Below are 23,492 nucleotides of genomic sequence, written 5' to 3'. Positions count from 1 at the left end.
TGCTTCCAGAAAGATACTGAGAAACGTGACAACAACCAGTGTGGACCCACAAAGGGGCAGCTTCGTACGTTCCTGGTGGAAACGTTATTTATACAAACTTTCTGTGGAGCAATTTGTTAGTGCACATGGAAGACCTTTAAAATGCGGTTAATCTTTGATCTGTTGATCCCATTTCTAGGAATTTATCCCAGAGAAATAACTGCGGACATACAAGGATTTCCCTACAATGACGTTATTCTTGGTGTTATTTTAAGAAGTAAAAATGATAAACCACTGATTCTTCCAGTAATGGGGAACAGGTTACACCAACTACAGTGGAACAGCAAACAGACGTGACAAAGAACACGGAAAAACAGAAAGCATTTTCTGTAGCAAGTTTGAGAGGCAGGTTCTATGAGAGTATGTAGGGTAACCTACTTTGTTTTTTAAATAAACACAGGCACAATGAAGAATCTGGAGACACAGAGATATGTTCACAGCAGTTGGAGGTAATTCTCAGTGTAAAAATCCTGGAAGAGCACGTACAGGGCAGTGTGCATATTACACTGTCACTGAGGTAAAATGGGGCGGCATACATAAATGAGTTAACAAACAGGTACATGCCCATTTGCTTGTACACGTACAAGACATCCTCAGAGGTGGACCCAAAATCAACGGGACCAGATGCCTGTGGGGAGGAACCATGACTTCTCACTTTTATACTCTGAAGTTTGAACCACATGAACTTACCACTGCTCCAAAAAATAACAACTGGAGAGAAAAAAATAATGTTGAACAACAGTAGCATCATTTCAATTAGTGTGTGGTCTCTCAAGGAATTATTCTGAATGAATCGTAACTGATTTAGGGGGATGCTAGTTTTTAAATGATGCATTTCAGTAATGGTTAACTTTTATGTATGCAATGAACCACACGTTAGTATTACAATCAGAAAAGAAGTTTAAAATACAGAGTAATTTTTAATAACTTAATTGTATCCTTTGACTTTTTTTATTAGAAAATCTCTTTTTGGAAATGTATTCAGTTCACATTTTAAGCCACTTTTTGACGCTTTTAAAAACAGTAAAATTTGTCAACAATAAATTTTCATGTAAATACAGCTAAAAAAAAAAAAAAAAAAAAAGACCTGGCTTGGATGGTAAGTTCTATGGTCGTCCTAGGGGCAACCTCATGCATTTGGGTTTCTCTCCCAACTCTTCTCTACCACATGTAGTTGGTTAGGTTCAAAGTAAACTGCCCAAGGTCACTCTAGTGTTTCTATTGATACTTAGTGCCAGGCAGCAAGCACCGTTAGAATCTCCCCGTTTTCTACCCCTTCTCTCTTGAAAACACACGGGCACACAAGTGTGTATGACCAGGCACACAGCCGCTTCCATGATCATCTGTGGAGACAGAAGAGGTAAATTGTATGTGACCAGCTACTTGCTGCTTGCTCTACTTCTCTGTGGCTCTGAGAAAAATCTCTCATGCTTCAGTTTCTTCAGTCATCACCCATCCATTTATCCATCCCCACAACATTACTGTGCGCCTATTTTGTGCCAGGCACTGTGCTGGGCACATGAAGTCCTTGCCTTCTTGGAATTTACAGTTTAACAAGGGAGACGGACGATAAACAATCTAATAACGGAATACAAGCTCAGAAGAGTTCCATAAAGGTCTGGGGAGAGGAACTTAGGGGGAACAGAGAACACCTGCCGAAAGAGAGAGCATCTGAGACTTGATGGACGAGTAGGGAAGGTCCTGTCCTGGGAAGGCAGAGGAAACAGCATTGCAGGCAGAGGGGAGATCTGACACAGTCCTGAAGGATGAGCAAGCATGGCACGTGAGGAGCCCAAAGAAAGGCAACATCTGTGAAGCACGGGGAGCCAGAGGAACAGTCTGAGCTCGGGTTAGAGGCAAGTGGAGGCCAGACCTCCTCAGGGGTTGGGGGTCACCATGAGCAGGCCACGGTGGGAAAAGGGTCTGGATTTTATTCCAAGCGTGATATAAACCTGTTTCAGGGCTTTAGAGAAGGGTGACCTAATATAATTCGTGTTTTTAAAAGATGTCCCTGGCAGCTTTCTAGAGAATGATTGAAGAGGGGCAAGAATGGAGGTGGACTCTTGTAATCCAGGCAAGTGATTCTGGTAGCTTGGAGCAAAGTGGTGGAGGTGGCGAGAAGAAGTGGGTGGATTTGAGCTACATCCTGAAAGAATTGATAAATCTTGCGGATAGGCTGGATATGAGGGGTGAGGGAGAGGGTGGAATCAAGGAAACGCCCAGATTTCTGACCTGAAGTACGCCCAGATTTATGACCTGAAGCAGTCATATTTGTATTACTACATTCATCTCACCTTCCCAGCCTCTCCCCCGATCCTCAATATTGGTCTATATATAATCTCAGCAGGAGAATTTAGAAAGCTGAATACTTTCATATTAAAATGTGTGTGTGTGTGTGTGTGTGTGTGTATACATGTACCCATGTATGTGTATGAACAAACAGAACGGGGAGGTGACATGAGAAGGGGATGGTTGGATTTAGGGTTAAAGGAGGATTTTTTAACAGTAGCACTCCTGACATTTTGGGGCCTGATAATCCTTTGCTGGAGGGGCTGTCCTGTGGGGCCTGATAATCCTTTGCTGGAGGGGCTGTCCTGTGTGTTGCAGGAGGTTTAGCAGCAGTCCTGGCCTCTACCCACCAGGTGTCAGTAGCAGCCCCTCCCCAGTCATGACAACCAACGAACCTCCAGATATTGCCAAATGTCCCCTGGGGAGAGGTGTGCAGAACAGGACGTAATTTAGGTAAACTGGGAAAGTTAAAGGAGAGGGATGAAATCCAGGCAAAACTTTGTTGTCTTCAGTCTGTGGCTTCTCTAAATTTTAGCATAAACCCATTGGTTTAGCATAAACCCATTGGTTCTACTGACTCACTTTCCCCATTTTAGTTGGCTAGTGTAATAAACATTAACGACAACATTCCTTTCTGAATGCTGGGAAGTGCTGGTGGAGGGGGAGAAGGGGTGACACAGGCCTTCTTCTGAGACTTGACTTGTAGCCTTTCTCAACTCCACATTTTCCATGTACAGATATGGTCCTTAAAATAAACATAAATCTTCCTTAAGGAAGCTATGCTCCGATTCAAATGTATTTGAGGAGTTATAATACATAACCAGCACTGTCTTTATTCAAGGGAAAAATTAATCTAATATGATATTGTTTATTAATATCAAGACTAAATTCAGTAATTTTGCTCCTTGGGCATTTATCTCAGAATGAATTATGAAACGTCACTCAATACACAAATTGAACTGGGTTTCAAAATATTTTTATAAAATACAGGACAACTCAACAACAAAAAATAAAAAATTCAATTTAAAAAATGGGCAAAGGACTTAGATATTTCTCCAAAAAACATATATGAATGGCCAACAATCATAGGAAAAGATGCTCAACATCACTAATAATTAGGAAAAGCAACTCAAGACCACAGTGAGATATCACTTCATACTAATTTTTTTTGAATTTTATTTATTTTTTTATACAGCAGGTTCTTATTAGTTATCTGTTTTATACATATTAGTGTATATATGTCCATCCCAGTCTCCCAATTCATCCCACCACCACCCCTCCCCCACCACTTTCCCCCATCCGTGTCCATACGTTTGTTCTCTACATCTGTGTCTCTATTTCTGCCCTGCAAACCAGTTCATCTGTACCATTTTTCTAGGTTCCACATATATGAGTTAGTATACGACATTTGTTTTTCTCTTTCTGACTTACTTCACTCTGTATGACAGTCTCTAGATCCATCCACGTCTCTACAAATGACCCAATTTCATTCCTTTTTATGGCTGAGTAATATTCCATTGTATATATGTACCACAACTTCTTTATCCATTTATCTGTCGATGGGCATTTAGGTTGCTTTCATGATTTGGCTATTGTAAATAGTGCTGCAAGGAACAATGGGGTGCATGTGTCTTTTTGAATTATGGTTTTCTCTGGGTATATGTCCAGTAATGTGATTGCTGGGTCATATGGTAATTCTAGTTTAATTTTTTTAAGGAACCTCCATACTGTTCTCCATAGTGGCTGTATCAATTTACATTCCCACTAACAGTGCAAGAGGGTTCCCTTTTCTCCACACCCTCTCCAGCACTTGTTGTTTGTAGATTTTCTGATGACGGCCATTCTAACTGGTGTGAGGTGATACCTCACTGTAGTTTTTTTTTTTTTTGCGGTATGCGGGCCTCTCACTGTTGTGGCCTTTCCCATTGTGGAGCACAGGCTCCGGACACGCAGGCTCAGCGGCCATGGCTCATGGGCCTAGCTGCTCCGCGGCATGTGGGATCTTCCCGGGCCGGGGCATGAACCCGTGTCCCCTACATCGGCAGGCGGACTCTCAACCACTGCGCCACCAGGGAAGCCCCACGTAGTTGTTTTTCTGGGGTTTTATCTTGTTCCTTCATCTGATACATAACCCTACGCCTTTTCATTTTGTCTCTCTGTAAATGTGGTTTTTGTTCCACAGGCTGCAGGACTGCAGTTCTTCTTGCTTCTGCTGTCTGCCCTCTGGTGGATGAGGCTATCTAAGAGGCTTGTGCAAGTTTCCTGATGGGAGGGACTGGTGGTGGGTAGTGCTGGCTGTTGCTCTGGTGGGAAGAGCTCAGTAAAACTTTAAACCGCTTGTCTGCTAATGGTGGGGCTGGGTTCCCTCCCTGTTGGTTGTTTGGCCTGAGGTGACCCAACACTGGAGCCCACCTGGCTCTTTGGTGGGGCTAATGGCGGACTCTGGGAGGACTCACGCTGAGGAGTACTTCTCAGAACTTCTGCTGCCAGTGTCCTTGTCCTCACGGTGAGACACAGCCACTCCCCGCCTCTGCAGGAGACCCTCCAACAATAGTAGGTATGTCTGGTTTAGTCTCCTATGGGGTCACTGCTCCTTCCTCTGGGTCCCGATGCGCACACTACTTTGTGTGTGCCCTCCAAGAGAGGAATCTCTGTTTCCCCCAGTCCTGTCGAAGTCCTGCAATCAAATCCCACTAGCCTTCAAAGTCTGATTCTCTAGGAATTCCTCCTCCCGTTGCCAGACCTCCAGGTTGGGAAGCCCGACGTGGGGCTCAGGACCTTCACTCTGGTGGGTGGACTTCTGTGGTATAAGTGTTCTCCAGTTTGTGAGTCGCCCACCCAGCAGGTATGGGATTTGATTTTATTGTGATTGCACCCCTCCTACCGTCTCATTGCGGCTTCTCCTTTGTCTTTGGATGTGGGGTATTATTTTTGGTGAGCTCCAGTGTCTTCCTGTCAATGACTGTTCAGCAGTTAGTTGTGATTCCAGTGCTCTCGCAAGAGGGAGTGAGTGCACGTCCTTCTACTCCACCATCTTGAACCAATCCTCCCACCTCATACTAATTAAGATGGCTATTATAAAAAAGAAACAGAAAACAGCAAGTATTGGTGAGGATGTGGAAAAATTTAAACCCTTGTGCGATAATGGTGGGAGTGTAAAATAGTACAGCTGCTATGGAAAACCGTACGGCAATTCCTTTAAATATTAAAAACAGAATCATCATACGATTCAGGAATTCCACTTCTCAGTATACACCTGAAAGAACTGAAAGCAAGGCCATGAATACATATCTGTACACCCATGTTTAGAGCAGCATTACTCACAATAGCCAAGAGGTGGTAGCACCCAAATGTCCATCAACAGATGAGAGAAAAAACAAAATGTGGTTATCTATCTATCTATCTGTAATGCAATATTATTCAGCCTTAAAAAAGAAGAAAATTCTGACACATGATACAACATGGATGAACTTGAGAATATTATGCTATGTGCAATAAACCAGGCACAAAAGGACAAGTGCTGTATGATTCCACTTATATGAGGGACCTGTTGGATGGAGTCAGCTGCAGAGACAGAAAGCAGAAGGTGGTTGCCAAGGGCTGCAGAGAGGGAGGAATGGGGAGTTGTTGAATGGGTGTAGAGTTTCAGTTCTCCAAGATGAAGAGAATTCTGGAGATGCATTGTGGTGATGGTTGCATAACAATGTGAATGTATTTAATGCCACTGAACTATAGGCTTAAAAATCATTAAGATGGTAACTTTTATGTTATGTGTATTTTACCTCAATTAAAAATTTAGAAAAATACAAGAAACGACAGGAAAGGATTAGCTGAAGTTAAGGCAGAATTTATTCAATTTCCCTGCAATCATATTATCTAAGACATAAGCGGTGGTTATTTGGCAAGGATACAATTCCGTTTAAGGCCTTCTACAGATGGATTTTAGTTCAGAAATGCAGCATATTTGGTACAAATTTGAGAGAGTTTATTCTGGCATGGGCTCTTGTTCATGATAAATGCATCTTTGCCTCACCACTCCTTGACCAAACTCAATCACTCTCAGTGCAGGGCATGGCATGACCTTCACAGCTTCTCTGAAGGTCACCTGGCGTACTGTGGCCTGGCCAAGTCATGTGAGCGTGGACGAGGGCAGGCTCCCTGCTCTCCTCAAGCTGTGTTCTCAATGATGACCGCAATTCCTTGGCCCCCTCCAATGCAGGCCGATCCTACAGCGTATTTTCCACCCCGACGCCTAAGAAAGAAAGCAGTGGCTGAAATCTACTTGAATAAAGAATGGACAGAATTAGATAATTAAGTAAATAGTATTTATAATGGTCACATTTGCATTATTCATTCTTGTTCAGCTCATCAGCTCAATCTTTTTTCCAGTCCTCAATATTGGAGAAAAGAGGAGAAAGAATTTGGAAAGCTGGATAGTCTTATTTTTTAAAAAAAAGTAGTAACAAAGAAGAGGGAGGCTGAAACAAATATAAAAGCTTAGGCTGCTGTGAGGAAGGAGTGACGACAGGAGGTAATTGGGATAAACTGGAAGTTGAAGAAGGGGGAGTAAATACTCAGCCCCTTTGGTTTATTTGTTTTAGATTTTTATGAACCTTAGAAAAAGTATAATTACTGAAGTTCATCCATATGAAAGGTCAGATAATTTAGAAACATTTCATGTCCCTTTCATAAAAATCAGACACCTTTAAAGTACCATCTGCTCTAATTCTTCAGTCCTGGTAGAATAACCTTGAGAAACCATCAAGGAATTATTTTTTGTGCACATCAATCACTCATTTCATCTCAATCATTAAGTGAAACAGGAGTCCCATTTACCTTAACTTCACAGGGGGGCAGAGTGATTTTCTGCCGTGACATATTTGGTTTTGTTTGCAATTTCCCTACTAACAGAGCAAAATGATCCAACATACACAGTACAGAAGGAGGAGCTCTTCCATTAAAACTGAAAAGTATCAAACACACAGAAGGCTCCTCCTGGAACCCTGGAAACAATGAAGGAAAAACTTAGCTCAGACCCAAATTGTCAGTTTGCTTAGGTTTCTTGAATGACAGCACCTAGATCAGTATTTTGTTTTCTTAAATAATTGTGTCTCAGTCCTATAACTGGCACTAGAATGCAAGTGCTATGAGAACCAGGGCCTCATCACGGGCTCGCTGCTCTGCACCAGCACCAGGGATGGGCCCAGATGTACACTAGGCCCTCAGTGAACACGTGCTGAGTGGCTGCACTGCGAATGTGAGTAAGAGCGAGCATCCCAAGAGCAGAGGCACCAACAAGTCAACTGAGTCATCTATAAGGTCTACTGAAAAAGGGGTATCCAAATAACCTGTTCCTGGTGAGAAGTAGTGCGAGGCGGTATGAAGAAGAATGAAAAATGTTGGATTGTTCTGGGGAAACCCAAATTCGTGCCTTTACACAAAAGATGGCAAATCTGAAAAGCAACAATTTCTAGCACGTACCTTAATTCATGAACCAGGTGTGCAGTAATCCTTGATCCAGATCCCCCTAATGGGTGACCCAAAGCAATGGCCCCTCCATTCACGTTGGTTTTACTTCGGTCAAGATCCAAACTCTTTTCAACTGCCAAGTACTGGGGAGCAAAAGCTTCATTCACCTTAAAACAATCAAAACACTAATAAAAATGCTTATTCACAAACTTATTTCTGAGAACTGTCCAGTCCTGTCAATGGCTAATTATCCTGTTTTTTTTTCTACTTAAATTACATTGCAAGGTTATTTTAATTTATCTTCAATCATTCTTTGTAAAGATAACAGGTTTGAAAACGGGTATATTTACTAAGTGATACTTTAAGTGTAATATATCCCTTAGAGAAAAGAAATCCTCAGTGATACTATAAACGGATACTGGACTAGAGGCAGTAGGATACTGTAGAAAGCCCACAGGTTCTGCAGCTAGATGGACAGTTCAAATCTTGGCTATATGGATGTTCTTTAAACTCTCCCGACACTCAAATTTCTTCAGTGGTAAAATGTGACTGTCGTATCATCTTAAGAGTTATTGTTAAGGTTAAGTGAAATCATGGGTATTAAGTGTTTAGTGTATTATCTGACACAAGCAAGTATTCAATAAATAGTTGCTATTATTATTACTACTACTCAGTACTACTAGCCACACTTCCAAGAAACTGATAGACAATAAAGAATAAACCGTCAGGGGGGACAGCTTCAAGATGGCGGAAGAGTAAGACGTGGAGCTCACCTTCATCTCCACAAATACATCAAAAATACATCTACATGTGGAACAGCTCCTACAGAACACCCACTGAACGCTGGCAAAAGACCTCAGACCTCCCAAAAGGCAAGAAAATACCCATGTACTGGGTAGGGTAAAAGCAAAAAGAAAAAACAGAGACAAAAGAATAGGGACGGGACCTGTACCTTAGGGAGGGAGCTGTGAAGGGGGAAAAGCTTCCACACACTAGGAAGACCCTTCACTGGCAGAGACCGGGGATGGGTGGGGGAAAAGCTTCAGAGCCGCGGAGGAGAGCGCAGCATCAGGGGTGCAGAGGGCAAAGCGGAGAGATTCTCGCACAGAGGATCAGTACTGACCAGCTCTCACCAGCCTGAGAGGCTTGTCTGCTCACCCACCGGGACGGGTGGTGGCTGGGAGCTGAGGCTCAGGCTTCAGAGGTCAGATCCCAGGGAGAGGACTGGGGTTGGCTGCGTGAACACAGCCTGAAGGGGGCTAGTGCACCACAGCTAGATGGGAGGGAGTCCAGGAAAATGTCTGGAACTGCCTAAGAGGCAAGAGAGCATTGTTTCAGGGTGCGCGAGGAGAGGGGATTCAGAGCACCGCCTAAACAAGCTCCAGAGATGGGCATGAGCCGTGGCTATCAGCGTGGACCGCAGAGACGGGCATGAGATGCTAAGGCTGCTGCTGCAGCCACGAAGAATCCTGTGTGCAAGCACGGGTCACTCTACACACCTCCCCACCTGGGAGCCTGTGCAGCCCGCCACTCCCAGGGTCCTGTGATCCAGGGACAACGTCTCCAGGAGAACACAGGTTGTGCCTCAGGCTATGACAATGTCACGCTGGCCTCTGCCACTGCAGGCTCACCCCGCATTCTGTACCCCTCCCTTCCCTTGGCCTCAGTGAGCCAGAGCCCCCTAATCAGTTGCTAGGTTAACCCCATCCTGTCTGGGCGGGGAACAGATGCCCTCAGGTGACCTACACACAGAGGTGGGGCCAAATCCAAAGCTCAACCCTGGGAGCTGTGCGAACAAAGAAGAGAAAGGGAAATCTATCCCAGCAGCCTCAGGAGCAGCAGATTAAATCTCCACAATTAAATTGATGTACGCTTCATCTATGAAATACCTGAATAGACAACGAAACATCCCCAAATTGAGGCGGTGTACTTTGGGATCAACTGTAGACTTGGGGGTTTGCTTTCTGCATCTAATTTGTTTCTGGTTTTATGTTTATCTTAGTTTAGTATTTAGAGCATATTATCATTTGGAGATTTGCTTATTGATTGGGTTGCTCTTTTCCTTTTTTTTAAATATATATTTTTTTCCTTTTTCTCCTTGTGTTAGTGTGTATGTGTATGCTTCTTTGTGTGATTTTGTCTGTATAGCTTTGCTTCTACCATTTGTCCTAGGGTTCTTTCTGTCTGTCCATTTTGTTTGTTTTGTATAGTTTTTAGCGCTTGTTATCATTGGTGGATTTGTTTTTTGGTTTGGTTGCTCTCTGTTTCTTTTTAAACTACTTTTAAATTTTTTTATTTTTAATAATTAAAAAAATTTTATTTTATTGTGTTCTTTCTTTCTTTCTTTATTCCTTTCTTTCTCTCTCTCTCTCTTTTCTCTCTCTCTCTCTCTCTCTCTCTCTCTCGTTCTCTTTCTTTCTTTCTTTTTTTCCTCCATTTTCTTCTGAGCTGGGTGGCTGACAGAGTCTTGGTGCTCCAGCCGGGTGTCACGTCTGAGCCTCTGAGGTTGGAGAGTCGAGTTCAGGACATTGGTCCACCAGAGACCTCCCAGCTCCATGTAATATCAAACGGCAAAAGCTCTCCCAGAGATCTCCATCTCAATGTTAAGACCCAGCTCCACTCAATGACCAGCAAGCTACAGTGCTGGACACCCTAGGCCAAACAACTAGCAAGAGAGGAACAAAACCCTGCCCATTAGCAGAGAGGCTGCCTAAAATCATAATAAGTCCACAGACACCCCAAAACACACCACCAGACGTGTCCTGCCCACCAGAAAGACAAGATCGAGCCTCATCCACCAGAACAAAGGCACTAGTCCCCTCCACCAGGAAGCCTACACAACCCACTGAACCAACCTTAGCTACTGGGAGCAGACACGAAATACAACAGGAACTACAAACCTGCAGCTTGCAAAACGGAGACACCAAACACAGTAAGTTAGGCAAAATGAGAAGACAGAGAAAGACACAGCAGATGAAGGAGCAAGGTAAAAATCCAACAGAACAAACAAATGAAGAGGAAATAGGCAGTCTACCTGAAAAAGAATTCAGAGTAATGATAGTAAAGATGATCTAAAATCTTGGAAATAGAATGGAGAAAATACAAGAAATGTTTAACAAGGACCTAGAAGAACTAAAGAGCAAACAAACAATGATGAAGAACACAATAAATGAAATTAAAAATTCTCTAGAAGGAATCAATAGCAGAATAACTGAGGCAGAAGAATGGATAAGGGACCAGGAAGACAAAATAGTGGAAATAACTGCCTCAGGGCAGAATAAACAAAAAAGAATGAAAAGAATTGAGGACAGTCTCAGAGACCTCTAGGATAACATTAAACACACCAACATTCAAATTATAGGGGTCCCAGAAGAAGGAGAGAAAAAGAAAGGGACTGAGAAAATATTTGAAGAGATTATAGTTGAAAACTTCCCTAATGTGGGAAAGGAAATAGTCAATCAAGTCCAGAAGCACAGAGAGTCCCATACAGGATAAATCCAAGGAGAAACACACCAAGACACATATCAATCAACTAACAAAAATTAAATACAAAGAAAAAATATTAAAAGCAGCAAGGGAAAAGGAACAAATAACATTCAAGAGAATCCCCATAAGATTAACATCTGATCTTTCAGCAGAACCTCTGCAAGCCACAAGGGAGTGGCAGGACATATTTAAAGTGATGAAAGGGAAAAACCTACAACCAAGATTACTCTACCCAGCAATGATCTCATTCAGATTCGATGGAGAAATTTAAACCTTTACAGACAAGCAAAAGCTAAGAGAATTTGGCAACATCAAACCAGCTCTACAACAAATCCTTAAGGAACTTCTCTAGACAGGAAACACAAGAGAAGGAAAAGACCTACAATAACAAACCCAAAGTAATTAAGAAAATGGTAATAGGAACACACATATCGATAACTACCTTAAATGTAAATGGATTAAATGCTCCAACCAAAAGACATAGATTGGCTGAATGGATACAAAACCAAGACCTGTATATTTGGTGTCTACAAGAGACCCACTTTAGACCTAGGGACACATACAGACTGAAAGTGAGGGGATGGAAAAAGATATTCCATGCAAATGGAAATCAAAAGAAAGCTGGAGTAGCAATCTTCATGTCAGGCAAAATAGACTTTAAAATAAACTCTATTACAAGAGACAAAGAAGGACACTACATAATGATCAAGGGATCAATCCAAGAAGAAGATATAACAATTGTAAATATTTATGCACCCAACATAGGAGCACCTCAATACTTAAGGCAAATGCTAACAGCCATAAAAGGGGAAATCGACAGTAATACAATCATACTAGGGGACTTTAACACCCCACTTTCACGAATAGACAGATCATCCAAAATGAAAATAAATAAGGAAACACAAGTTTTAAATGATATATTAAACAAGATGGACTTAATTGATATTTATAGGACATTCCATCCAAAAACAACAGAATACACTTTCTTCTCAAGTGCTCATGGAACATTCTCCAGGATAGATCATATCTTGGGTCACAAATAAAGCCTTGGTAAACTTAAGAAAATTGAAATTGTATCAAGTATCTTTCAGAGTTTTTTTTTTTTTTTTTTGCGGTACACGGGCCTCTCACTATTGTGGCCTCTCCCGTTGCGGAGCACAGGCTCCAGATGCGCAGGCTCAGCGGCCATGGCTCACGGGCCCAGCTGCTCCGCGGCATGTGGGATCCTCCTGGACTGGGGCACGAACCTGTGTCCCCTGCATCGGCAGGCGGACTCTCAACCACTGTGCCACCGGGGAAGCCCTCAAGTATCTTTTCCAACCACAACGCTGAGACTAGATATCAATTACAGGAAAAAATCTGTAAAGAATACAAACACATGTAGGCTAAACAATACACTACTAAATAACCAAGAGATCACTGAAGAAATCAGAGGAAGTCAAAAAATACCTAGGAACAAATGACAATGAAAACATGACGACCTAAAACCTATGGGATGCAGCAAAAGCAGTTCTAAGAGGGAAGTATAGCACTACAATCCTACCTCAAGGAACAAGTAACATCTCAAACAAACAACCTAACCTTACACCTAAAGCAATTAGAGAAAGAAAAACAAAGAACCCCCAAAGTTAGCAGAAGGAAAAAAATCATAAAGATCAGATCAGAAATAAATGAAAAAGAAAAGAAGGAAACAATAGCTAAGATCAATAAAACTAAACGCTGGTTCTTTGAGAAGATAAACAAAATTGATAAACCACTAGTCAGACTCACCAAGAAAAAAAGGAAGAAGACTCAAGTCAATAGAATTAGAAATGAAAAAGGAGAAGTAACAACTGCCACTGCAGAAATACAAGGATCATGAGAGATTACTACAAGCAACTATATGCCAATAAAATGGACAACCTGGAAGAAATGGACACATTCTTAGAAATGCACAACCTCCTGAGACTGAACCAGGAAGAAATAGAAAATATAAACAGACCAATCACAAGCACTGAAATCGAAACTGTGATTAAAAATCTTCCAGCAAACAGAAGCCCAGGACCAGATGGCTTCACAGGAGAATTCTATCAAACATTTAGAGAAGAGCTAACCCCTATCCTTCTCAAATGCTTCCAAAATATAGCAGAGGGAGGAACACTCCCAAACTTATTCTATGAGGCCACCATCACCCTGATACCAAAACAGACAAAGATGTTACAAAGAAAGAAAACTATAGGCCAATATCACTGATGAACATAGATGCAAAAATCCTCAACAAAATACTAGCAAACAGAATCCAACAGCACATTAAAAGGATCATACATTATGATGAAGTGGGGTTTATCCCAGGAATGCAAGGATTCTTCAATATACACAAATCAATCAATGTGATACACCATATTAACAAATTGAAGGAGAAAAATCATATGATCCTCTCAATAAATGTAGAAAAAACTTTAGACAAAATTCAATACCCATGTATGATAAAAACCTTCCAGAAAGTAGGCATAGAGGGAACTTACCTCAACATAATAAAGGTCATATATGACAAACCCACAGCCAACATCGTTCTCAATGGTGAAAAACTGAAACCATTTCCTCTAAGATCAGGAACAAGACAAGGTTGCTCACTCCGCTATCATTCAACATAGTTTTGGAAGTTTTAGTCACAGAGATGAGAGAAGAAAAAGAAATAAAACAAATCCAAATCGAAAAGAAGAAGTTAAACTGTCACTGTTTGCTGATGTCATGATACTATACATAGAGAATCCCAAAGATGCTACTAGAAAACTACTAGAGCTAATCAATGAATCTGGTAAAGTAGTAGCATACAAAATTAATGCATAGAAATCTCTTGCATTTCTATACACTAACGCCAAAAAATCTTAAAGAGAAATTAAGGAAACACTCCCATTTACCATTGCAACAAAAAGAATAAAATACCTAGGAATAAACCTACCTAAGGAGACACAAGACCTGTATGCAGAAAACTGTAAGACACTGCTGAAAGAAATTAAAGATAATACAAACAGATGGAAAGATATACCATGTTCTTGGATTGGCAGAATCAACATTGTGAAAATGACTATAGTACCCAAAGCAATTCACAGATTCAATGCAATCCCTATCAAACTACCAATGGCATTCATCACAGAACTAGAAGAAAAATTTCACAATTTGTATGGAAACACAAAAGACCCCGAACAGCCAAAGCAATCTTGAGAAAGAAAACTGGAGTTGGAGGAATCAGGCTTCCTGACTTCAGACTATACTACAAAGCTACAGTAATCAAGGAAGTATGGTACTGGCACAAAAACAGAAATATAGATCCACGGAACAGGATAGAAAGCCCAGAGATAAATCCACACACATATGGTTACCTTATCTTTGATAAAGGAGGCAAGAATATACAATGGAGAAAAGACAGCCTCTTCAATAAGTGGTGCTGGGAAAACTGGATAGCTACATGTAAAAGAATGAAATTAGAATACTCCCTAACACCATACACAAAAATAAACTCAAAATGGAGTAAACACCTAAATGTAAGGCCAGACACTATCAAACTCTTAGAGGAAAACATAGGCAGAACATTCTATGACATACATCACAGCAAGATCCTTTTTGACCCACCTCCCAGACAAATGGAAATAAAAACAAAAATAAACAAATGGGACCTAATGAAACTTAAAAGCTTTTGCACAGCAAAGGAAACCATAAACAAGACCAAAAGACAACCCTCAGAATGGGAGAAAATTTTTGCAGATGAAGCAACTGACAAAGGATTAATCTCCAAAATATACAAGGAGCTCATGCAGCTCAATATCAAAAGAACAAACAACCCAATCTAAAAATGGGCGGAAGACCTAAACAGAGCTTTCTCCAAAGAAGATATACAGATTGCCAACAAACACATGACTGCTCAACATCACTAATCATTAGAGAAATGCAAATCAAAACTACAATGAGGTATCACCTCACACCACTCAGAATGGCCATCATCAAAAAATCTACAAAGAATAAATGCTGGAGAGTGTGTGTAGGTAAGGGAACCCTCTTGTGTTGGCAGGAATGTAAATTGATACAGCCACTATGGAGAACAGTATGGAGGTTCTTTAAAAAACTAAAAATAGAACTAGTATATGACCCAGCAATCCCACTACTGGGCATATACCCTGAGAAAACCATAATTCAAAAAGAGTCATGTACCACAATGTTCACTGCAGCTCTATTTACAGTAGCCAGGACATGGAAGCAAACCTAAGTGTCCGGCAACAGATGAATGGATAAAGAAGATGTGGCACATATATACAATGGAATATTACTCAGCTATAAGAAGAAATGAAATTGAGTTATTTGTAGTGAGGTGGATGGACCAAGAGACTGTCATACAGAGTGCATTAAGTCAGAAACAGAAAAACAAATACTGTACGCTAACACATATATATGGAATCTAAAAAAAAAATTGCTTCTGAAGAACATAGGGGCAGGACAGGAATAAAGACGCAGGAAAAGGGGCAGGACAGGAATAAAGACCTAGGAAAAATGACCTCACGATCATCAGAAGTCTCAAAGACAATCATGTCAGGGTGTTGAGAGCTATGTCTTTGAGTGTTTATACATCTATAAATGGTGATGAACAGCTCTGCGGAGCTGACATATTTCAAGAGTTTTAAGTGTGAAATCTAAAGTCAGAAATTTAATGGTACTTATTTGCTAATACAAATATGGTAATTAAGCAGCCCCCTTTGAAGCTCTGAGCTATGACCACCAAAGAATGGAAGAAGAGATTTAAGGATAAACCATTCATCTGAAACCACAGTTACTTGGTGAGAGATTACCACAGAGGACGTCACACATGTGCCTAGAGTGAAAAGGCCCTTTCTCTATCAGTTTAAATAGAGAGATTTCCTTTGTTATATTAGTTATTTCCCAATATCAAGTAGCTTAATTACCTAAAATTTTCAAATACTCCCCAAATGTAGAATGTATATAATCCATTTTTAAGCATTTTCTTTATCCTTTCTTTTAATTGTACTAAATATTTAAGATGCCTTTGTTTTAAATTAACATTAAACAAATCACTCTTGCAATAAATTTAAGTTTCCAACGCCAAAAGTTATGATAGGTGCGTTCCAAATCAAGCCACACTATGGTGTAAAAGCCAAAGGTAAGTCTGGGGGATGGGGGTGGCTGTTAACTTGGCAGAAGTGCAAGAATCTTTTAGATTTGGGATCAGATTATTGTTTTTCTATTAGGTCAATTTTTTACCTGTATTTTTTCACTTTAATCCATAAAACAAGGGTAAAGTTACTTATTTCTCACCCACCTTATATAACATTCAATTCAATTCAACAGGAACATTAATAGTCTAAAATGTAGTAGAATCTTACGACGTCATAAAAAGTTTCTAAGAGTTTATACTTTAGTAGAAGAAATCAGGCTCTTTTAATTATTCAAATATAAATAAGGCATTTTAATCAGGTATGGCCTGATTATATGCCAATACAGGCATGTAATGAAAGTAATACTTATTTAGATGCACATCATTTGGAAAGTTTAATGGTACTAAAACAAAAAGAGCTATAAAAATCAAACTAAAGCCATTTATGCAATAGGAGTTGGTGGTTTATCTGTGCTGTAAAAAACGTAGAACACTTACTTCTACCAAATCCATATCCTTAAGACTTAGTCCTGTTTTCTTCAGTGCCCCATTGATAGCAGGGACAGGACCTATACAAGAACAAAACCCAATTTCATCTTATAAGTATCAAATTTCTCCTTCTTTACTAATCAGGTACGTAAGGAGGAAATAGAATGACAGTTAGTAGCTGAAAATCTTGCCACCCTGATAGCACACAATACTAAATGATATGACAATAAAGAAACAGGAAATGGGACCAGGGTGAAAAGCTGTTTATGCAAGTTGTAGATGAGAGACTTAACATGAAAAGTTCTACCATAAGTGACTTTAAGAGTTCAAACAGCCAAAGGAGTCATATGGGGTTTTGTATAGATCATTCTTTTTTTTTCTACAAAGTCTTCCTTTATTAATGAACTCCTATTTCCCTCATGGTAATATTGAGAGATCAAAGCTCATTGGTTCCACAAATTTATATACATATCTATGTACATACACACATAGGTTTTTTTTGCTCTTTTTTTTAATGTTTGTTTTTTTTATTTTAGTTTTTATTTAAAAAAAATTTTGGCCTCTTTGTGCAGCTTGTGGGATCTTAGTTCCCCAACCAGGGATTGAACTGGGGCCACAGCAGTGAAAGCGCCAAGTCCTAACCACAAGAGCACCAGGGAATTCCCGTGTATAGATCATTCTTAATACCAAATGGTAAGGCAGACTGAGCGCTCTCCTGGGATACAAATCATATGTATTCCCAGTATAGAAGTGACTGTGGCTACACTGAATTTTCAGGCCCATTTGGACAAAAGGCAAGAAACAGCAGTAGTATCTCCATATGGGCATAGTAAGATAGGAAGCCACCAGGCACTTTAGGGAAAAGATATCTGAAGCAAGGAGACGTTTATAACTCCAATGGTAAGCAGAGATTTGAAGTAAAACATAACCCCCACTGAAGAAATGCAAATCCACCTTAAAAAACTTTTGAAATAAACTTTAGCTCCCAGATTTCTGATGATCACTAATGACAGTTTAATACTGCTCATAATTTTTAAGTAAATTGATATTTCTTTCCAAAAAAAAAAAATCTGGCTAGGGATGATTATCTACTTCTCTATCGGTTCTTAGAGAATGAAATTGCCATAAATGTCTAAAAAGAAAAATATGTGGTTGTGTTTTGTTGAATTCAAGGAGTCAAATATTCTGTATCAAGTTTCACAAACATACCTAAGGTAAAATGGGAAATCAGTCTTTATAAGAAAAGCAAAACACAATCTAAATGCAATGTAATTAATTTTGTCACCTAGTTAAAAAGTTTCTCGGACAACAGCCTGCTGATTGGCAGGGCCATCCAATGAACACTTTTCGATTTAAAGCATCAGTTCTATACTGGCTACTGATTTAATACAGAATCTAATTCCAGATTCTCTTTGTATCTCTAAGACATGAAAATGGGATGGGTAGTCGATAGAAGAGCATCAGTTATCCAGCATGGTCAGGGGGTGAAGTATCCTACAGGGGTGAAAGATACACAGAACTAAAAGCTGAGGGTGTAAAACCATTGTACATACTTCCATGTCTTCATAACCACAGTCAGCATGACTAAATGTGTTCATATTAACTTAGAATCATTACACTCGATTGTAACAATATGCTAGGCCACAAGCTAATTTTTAAAGGACTGTTTCCATACCACTCTGCTATTTACTGGGACTCAGGAAGGTAGAGCATTCTTGTTGGGAAAAGGACACTTTACTCCTAGTGCTAACTCCTACCACTAACAGCTGTGTAACCTTGGGTACCTTTGGGGGCTATAAGCGTCTCATCAGAAGTGCTTTGAGCTGGTTTTTAACTCATTTCTTTTGAAGCACTGGAATCCTTTCTACAAATGAAACCCTATAACAGATAAAGCAAGAGCTGCCCTGGCTGAAGAGGCATTTCAATGGCATTTATTGTACTACGGGGCAAACATTCAGGCCCTGAAATAGAAGGAAGAAAAACTACATTTTCTTGCTAACTATGTCAAAATGTATCAGAACCTCTTAAATGAGGCTAAACTGAAAACTATAAAATAACTACTTATCTATATCAAATAAATATGGTTGATCATTAAAACAATCAAGGTACACTGAAAAAAACCCACATTCCTAGGCTCTACCCTGGACCTACTGAAACAAAACCTTGGGGTGGAGTAGGGTTATGGGTAGATTCTGATCATCATTTGGGGTTGGGAACCCTAGATACCCTGCCCTAGATACCAAAATGATAAATGCCATACCAACATACAGATATTTAACTTTTCAAGCTACCTTCCATTTCTAAGATGAAAGTTATATTTTGCTGACAGCGGGTAGCTGAAAGCTAGTAAGCTTTTAAGACTGTAATAAAGGAAAAAAAAAAAAGACCACATAGCAGTTACTAGAGTTGTGGGAATATTAAATGAGATATATTAAGGACCATGTGTAAAACACCCAGTGGGGTATCTTCTCTATTTCACCCCATGATTTTTCCATCTCACGTTTTCTTCTGTCTTATCAGTACCTCGTAATCCTTCTATGTTGTTTACCGTGTGTTAATTTTATGTATCTTAAGTGGACAACGGGACACGATTACTGCCCAGAAGTTTACATGGTCTTGATCTTCCTATTATGCCTGGCACAGTTTTTCATAAAGATAAGTTGTTTAAATGATCGATTAACAATCTCCTTTTCTCTACAAGTGCCCTTGATTTGGCTACTGTTTCAGGAATCTGAATGCCAAAGAAGCCTTATCTTCAGAAATGTAACAGAACCAGTTTGTTTCACTACAAACTTACCAATACCCATGATAGCGGGATCACATCCAGACACAAAATAGCCCACAATTCTTGCCAGTGGTGTGAAGTTATGTTTTTTAACAGCATCTTCACTAGCTATGATAACAGCTCCAGCACCATCAGAAATCCCCTTGGAAACAAAAACAGATGTTAACTAGAGGGTAAAAGAATAGGGTTAATCAAGGTTTGAACTAATGGAGTGGTATTAGGATTATGGCAATACACAGGAAGCAGTGCCATAATTTGGGATACAAGTAGTATTAGTGGCACACTGCTGGGTTAAAGAGATTGTTTTAGGCACAGAATACAACCTCACTAAGGGAAAACAGGAAAGAATGTCAAGAAAAAGCTTATAACCAGATGTGGGTAGATGTAAGAAGAAATCTGATGAGTTGTATACATGAGGAAGAAAAACTAAAATAATAAGCCAGGTAGATTTCCTTCTAACATTCTGAAAAGACTAAGAAATTGGAAAAGTATTATATAAGGGCTCCTGGCTAAAATATTTTATTTTGGACTATGAAAACCCAAATTAATAGAATATGAACACTACTAGCTTAAGCTAGATAAGCAAAGACTAGCATGAAAGGTATCTAAAAGGTACTGCATGATTATTTTGCATTGAACACATCAGGAAGAGTTCAAGATAATCCGTGGCGCTACCTACCGATGCGTTCCCTGCAGTGACGGTTCCTTCTTTCTTGAACACTGGAGGAAGTTTACTTAACTGCTCCAGGGTTGTTTGGGGCCGAGCATGTTCATCTACCTGCACTGTCTGTTTTCCTTTCTTTGTCTTCACCTCAATTGGTGCCATCTCATTATTAAAGCAACCAGCATCATTAGCTGAAATAGTAGAAAGACCATTCATAAGACAGGGGGAAAAAACAACAGAAAGCAGAAAAATGAAATCAAATATATCCTTCAATTTATTAATTTAGGCTGCACCACACAGCTTGCAGGATCTTAGTTCCCCAACCACGTGTGGAACCTGTGCCCCTTGCAGTGGAAGCACAGAGTCCTAACCACTGGACTGCCAGGGAAGTCCCTATATTTCAGTTTAATTTAATATTTCAGTTTAATTTCATTCCCTATATTTCAGTATATCTCAGTCTATTTTAATATAAACCTTTATTACTTACATAACTTACCTTGCCTATTGGAGGATTTAATATACTATCATCCATGCAGATGCGTTCTGTACCTTTTTAAAATTACAATTTCCGATTTTTTTTTACAAGGTACTGCTAGACTATTAGTGTTTGTTACCTACAGGTGTAATGGCACTGAATGGATTTCATGCCCTTTTTTAACTTCTCTGGGTGAGACATGAAGTAATTAAAAAGTTACCAAGCTGCACCTACAGTCAACAATAATGTATTGTACACTTAAAATTTTATTAAGAGGATAGATCCCACGTTAAGTGTTCTTACCACAATAAGAAAAAAAGTTACCAAGTTGTCTATGTCACCAAGTAATCTATGACTGAAATTTAATGACAGGCAACCTGAAGAAATTATACGTGTTATTACTGACACAATTCTAAGTAAAACAGCTTACCTACTTCCACCTCCACTGAGTGGACTGGACAATAGTAATATAAAGCTTCAGAAATAGAATAAGCCAGGAATAATATGACCTTAATTTTGATATCACTTTATAGCAGGCTAACACTTTCCTTATTTGGTTCTCCCAACAACTCTGTTAGGAAAAAAGGGAAGGCAAATATTTTTATCTCTGTTATTAGCTCTGTGAATAAATACTTGGTGAACAAATGACTTGACTGAAGTCAGAAAAACTGTATGTGGCAAAATTAGAAATAGGCTGATAACGCTTCACCTCTACACCAATACCCTTTCACTTAAATGTATAACCAAAAAACAGAGGATGAGTTGGATTGGCTCCATTAGACTTATCCCTCTTGAAATGCTAAAATGAACTTTATCCTCACTATTCCAAGTATTTAATACCCCTAAATAAGAGTTTCTGCTCATTTATAATAGTTTAGTTTTCAAAACCCTTTCAGAGGACTAACAAATTTCTTCAACTCACCATACTGATAAAAGAATGGCTGTCATCTTGCTCGTTTTGGACTGGCTCGCCAGCAGTGCGCAATGTTACACAAGGGCACCACGGCACCACATCCAGGGCCTTGGACTAGTTCTGGGTCTCTGAGTCAGGCGCAAGGATTCTCAATTAGGAATGGGAGAGAGGAGTCATAAAAGGATACCCAATGGGTCTTTCCCAAACATATCATCCCCTTCTTGTGCATATGATATGCCTCTCGGGGGAGGACATCCTCTCTGTCCCAGCTGTCCCAGTGAGCCATCGTCTCTGATGGAGTGTATCATAGCCCTCAGAGTCTTCTGCTGACCAGTTTGGGGCAAAATTCAAGTGTCCAGATAGGGCCAATTAACCATACTACTTTTTAAGTAGTATTCACATACTTCAAAAGAGAAACACCCAGTTAATTTGCAATTATAGAATATTTAATCATTAAAAAAAAGGAATAATGAAAAACTGTGCTTTTCTAAAGGTATACTTTTAAACTAATATTATTATATGACCTTTATAATCTAAAATGATAAAAATCTTTCCTAGTTTTCTTTCTATAGATATTTATAATAAACAATTTCACCGACCAGCTTTCCACCTCTGCTGTGACTGCAGGGCATATTTGTCGCTGTCTTCTCTGCTTATTTTATGTTTTGCAGCAAGATTCTCTGCAGTAATTGCCATTGGGATTTGGATATGCTGATCTGTTAATCCTGTCCACAAAGAGTCTTCCAGCTATTAAAAGAAATTAATAAAATGATCCGTAAAGCGTATCTTTTGAAAGTAATATGCTGTCATTTCTTTAAATTTAAATAATCAACAGTTCCAATAAAAATAGTAAAATTAGATTTTCTGATAAGCATTTAGCATTATGATTTATATTCGGTTCTGAGACATTTTTTTAAAACCATCCAACACCATAATAAAATGCACACACCCTCCTCTCTAAATGCAGGGCTCTAAAGAGAGCCAACAGTGCTAAACGCGCAGGGTGACACACACAGGAACTCACCCCACAATCAAAACTTAAACCCTTGTGGTTCCATTTTGTAAGACACTTCACAGAGTCCTCATGCAACACTTCCCTGCAGCCACCTTTGTCAAGCAGTTACAAGCCCCTCACAAAAGCATACGGCTCTGCTCTTTTTCCATCCCATGCCTTCTGCGGTAGGAACAGCTGGTTCAATCAGCTGTTACTACAAGGTTGAAAAGAGCCTGGAAGAGGCTCCTTGAGTAACGGTTGGTATTTGTTATCCAATTAGTTAAGTCTCTGATAAACGTACTCCACCTGTTTCTTCTAGACTGCCTTGTCACCTTTTGAGTCACTGACCTGTCTTCCCAAAGGTTTTCTTAAACATATTAGGTATCTTAAATATTACCTCATATTTTCTAAGTCTTACTCCTTTCAACTTTCAAAAATGCAAGGTGAGAGACTGGGTGAACGGGATAAATCAATGATTACAACTGGGAAATCCTAAGAATATACAATGTCATCAGTCCTTTGATGTGGGAAGGACAGCATACTATCACTCTTTTTTAAAAAAATATTTATTTATTTGGTTGCACCAGGTCTTAGTTGAGGCAGGTGGGCTCCTTAGCTGTGGCACGTGAACTCTTAGTTGCGGCATGCGTGTGGGATCTAGTTCCCTGACCAGGGATCGAACCTGGGCCCCCTGCATTGGGGGCGTGGAGTCTTAATCACTGTCCCACGAGGGAAGTCCCTATCAC

At 39.9% G+C, this 23,492-nt stretch overlaps 1 protein-coding gene across 4 annotated transcripts in view; it reads right to left on the bottom strand.

The window, feature by feature from the left end:
• Positions 1-3,300: 3,300 nt before the first annotated feature.
• Positions 3,301-23,492, bottom strand: part of ACAA2 (acetyl-CoA acyltransferase 2) — a 46,125-nt gene continuing 25,933 nt past the window's right edge. For 2 of the 4 annotated variants that reach the window (XM_049697890.1, XM_033421393.2), the window contains 6 exons: positions 22,352-22,499; positions 20,380-20,555; positions 19,713-19,842; positions 16,925-16,995; positions 7,810-7,964; positions 6,305-6,580 (listed from right to left, as the gene is read on the bottom strand). In XM_049697890.1, the coding sequence (XP_049553847.1) occupies positions 6,496-6,580; positions 7,810-7,964; positions 16,925-16,995; positions 19,713-19,842; positions 20,380-20,555; positions 22,352-22,499 (765 nt within the window). In that variant the 3' untranslated portion in view covers positions 6,305-6,495. Of the gene's footprint in view, positions 6,607-7,809; positions 7,965-16,924; positions 16,996-19,712; positions 19,843-20,379; positions 20,556-22,351; positions 22,500-23,492 lie in introns of all 4 variants that reach the window. The other 2 variants (XM_004266085.4, XM_049697891.1) reach the window with 2 other exon arrangements.

The sequence above is a fragment of the Orcinus orca genome, chromosome 15 (assembly GCF_937001465.1).
Source record: "Orcinus orca chromosome 15, mOrcOrc1.1, whole genome shotgun sequence".
Lineage (NCBI taxonomy): Eukaryota > Metazoa > Chordata > Mammalia > Artiodactyla > Delphinidae > Orcinus > Orcinus orca.
This window is presented reverse-complemented; position numbering and strand designations above follow the sequence as displayed.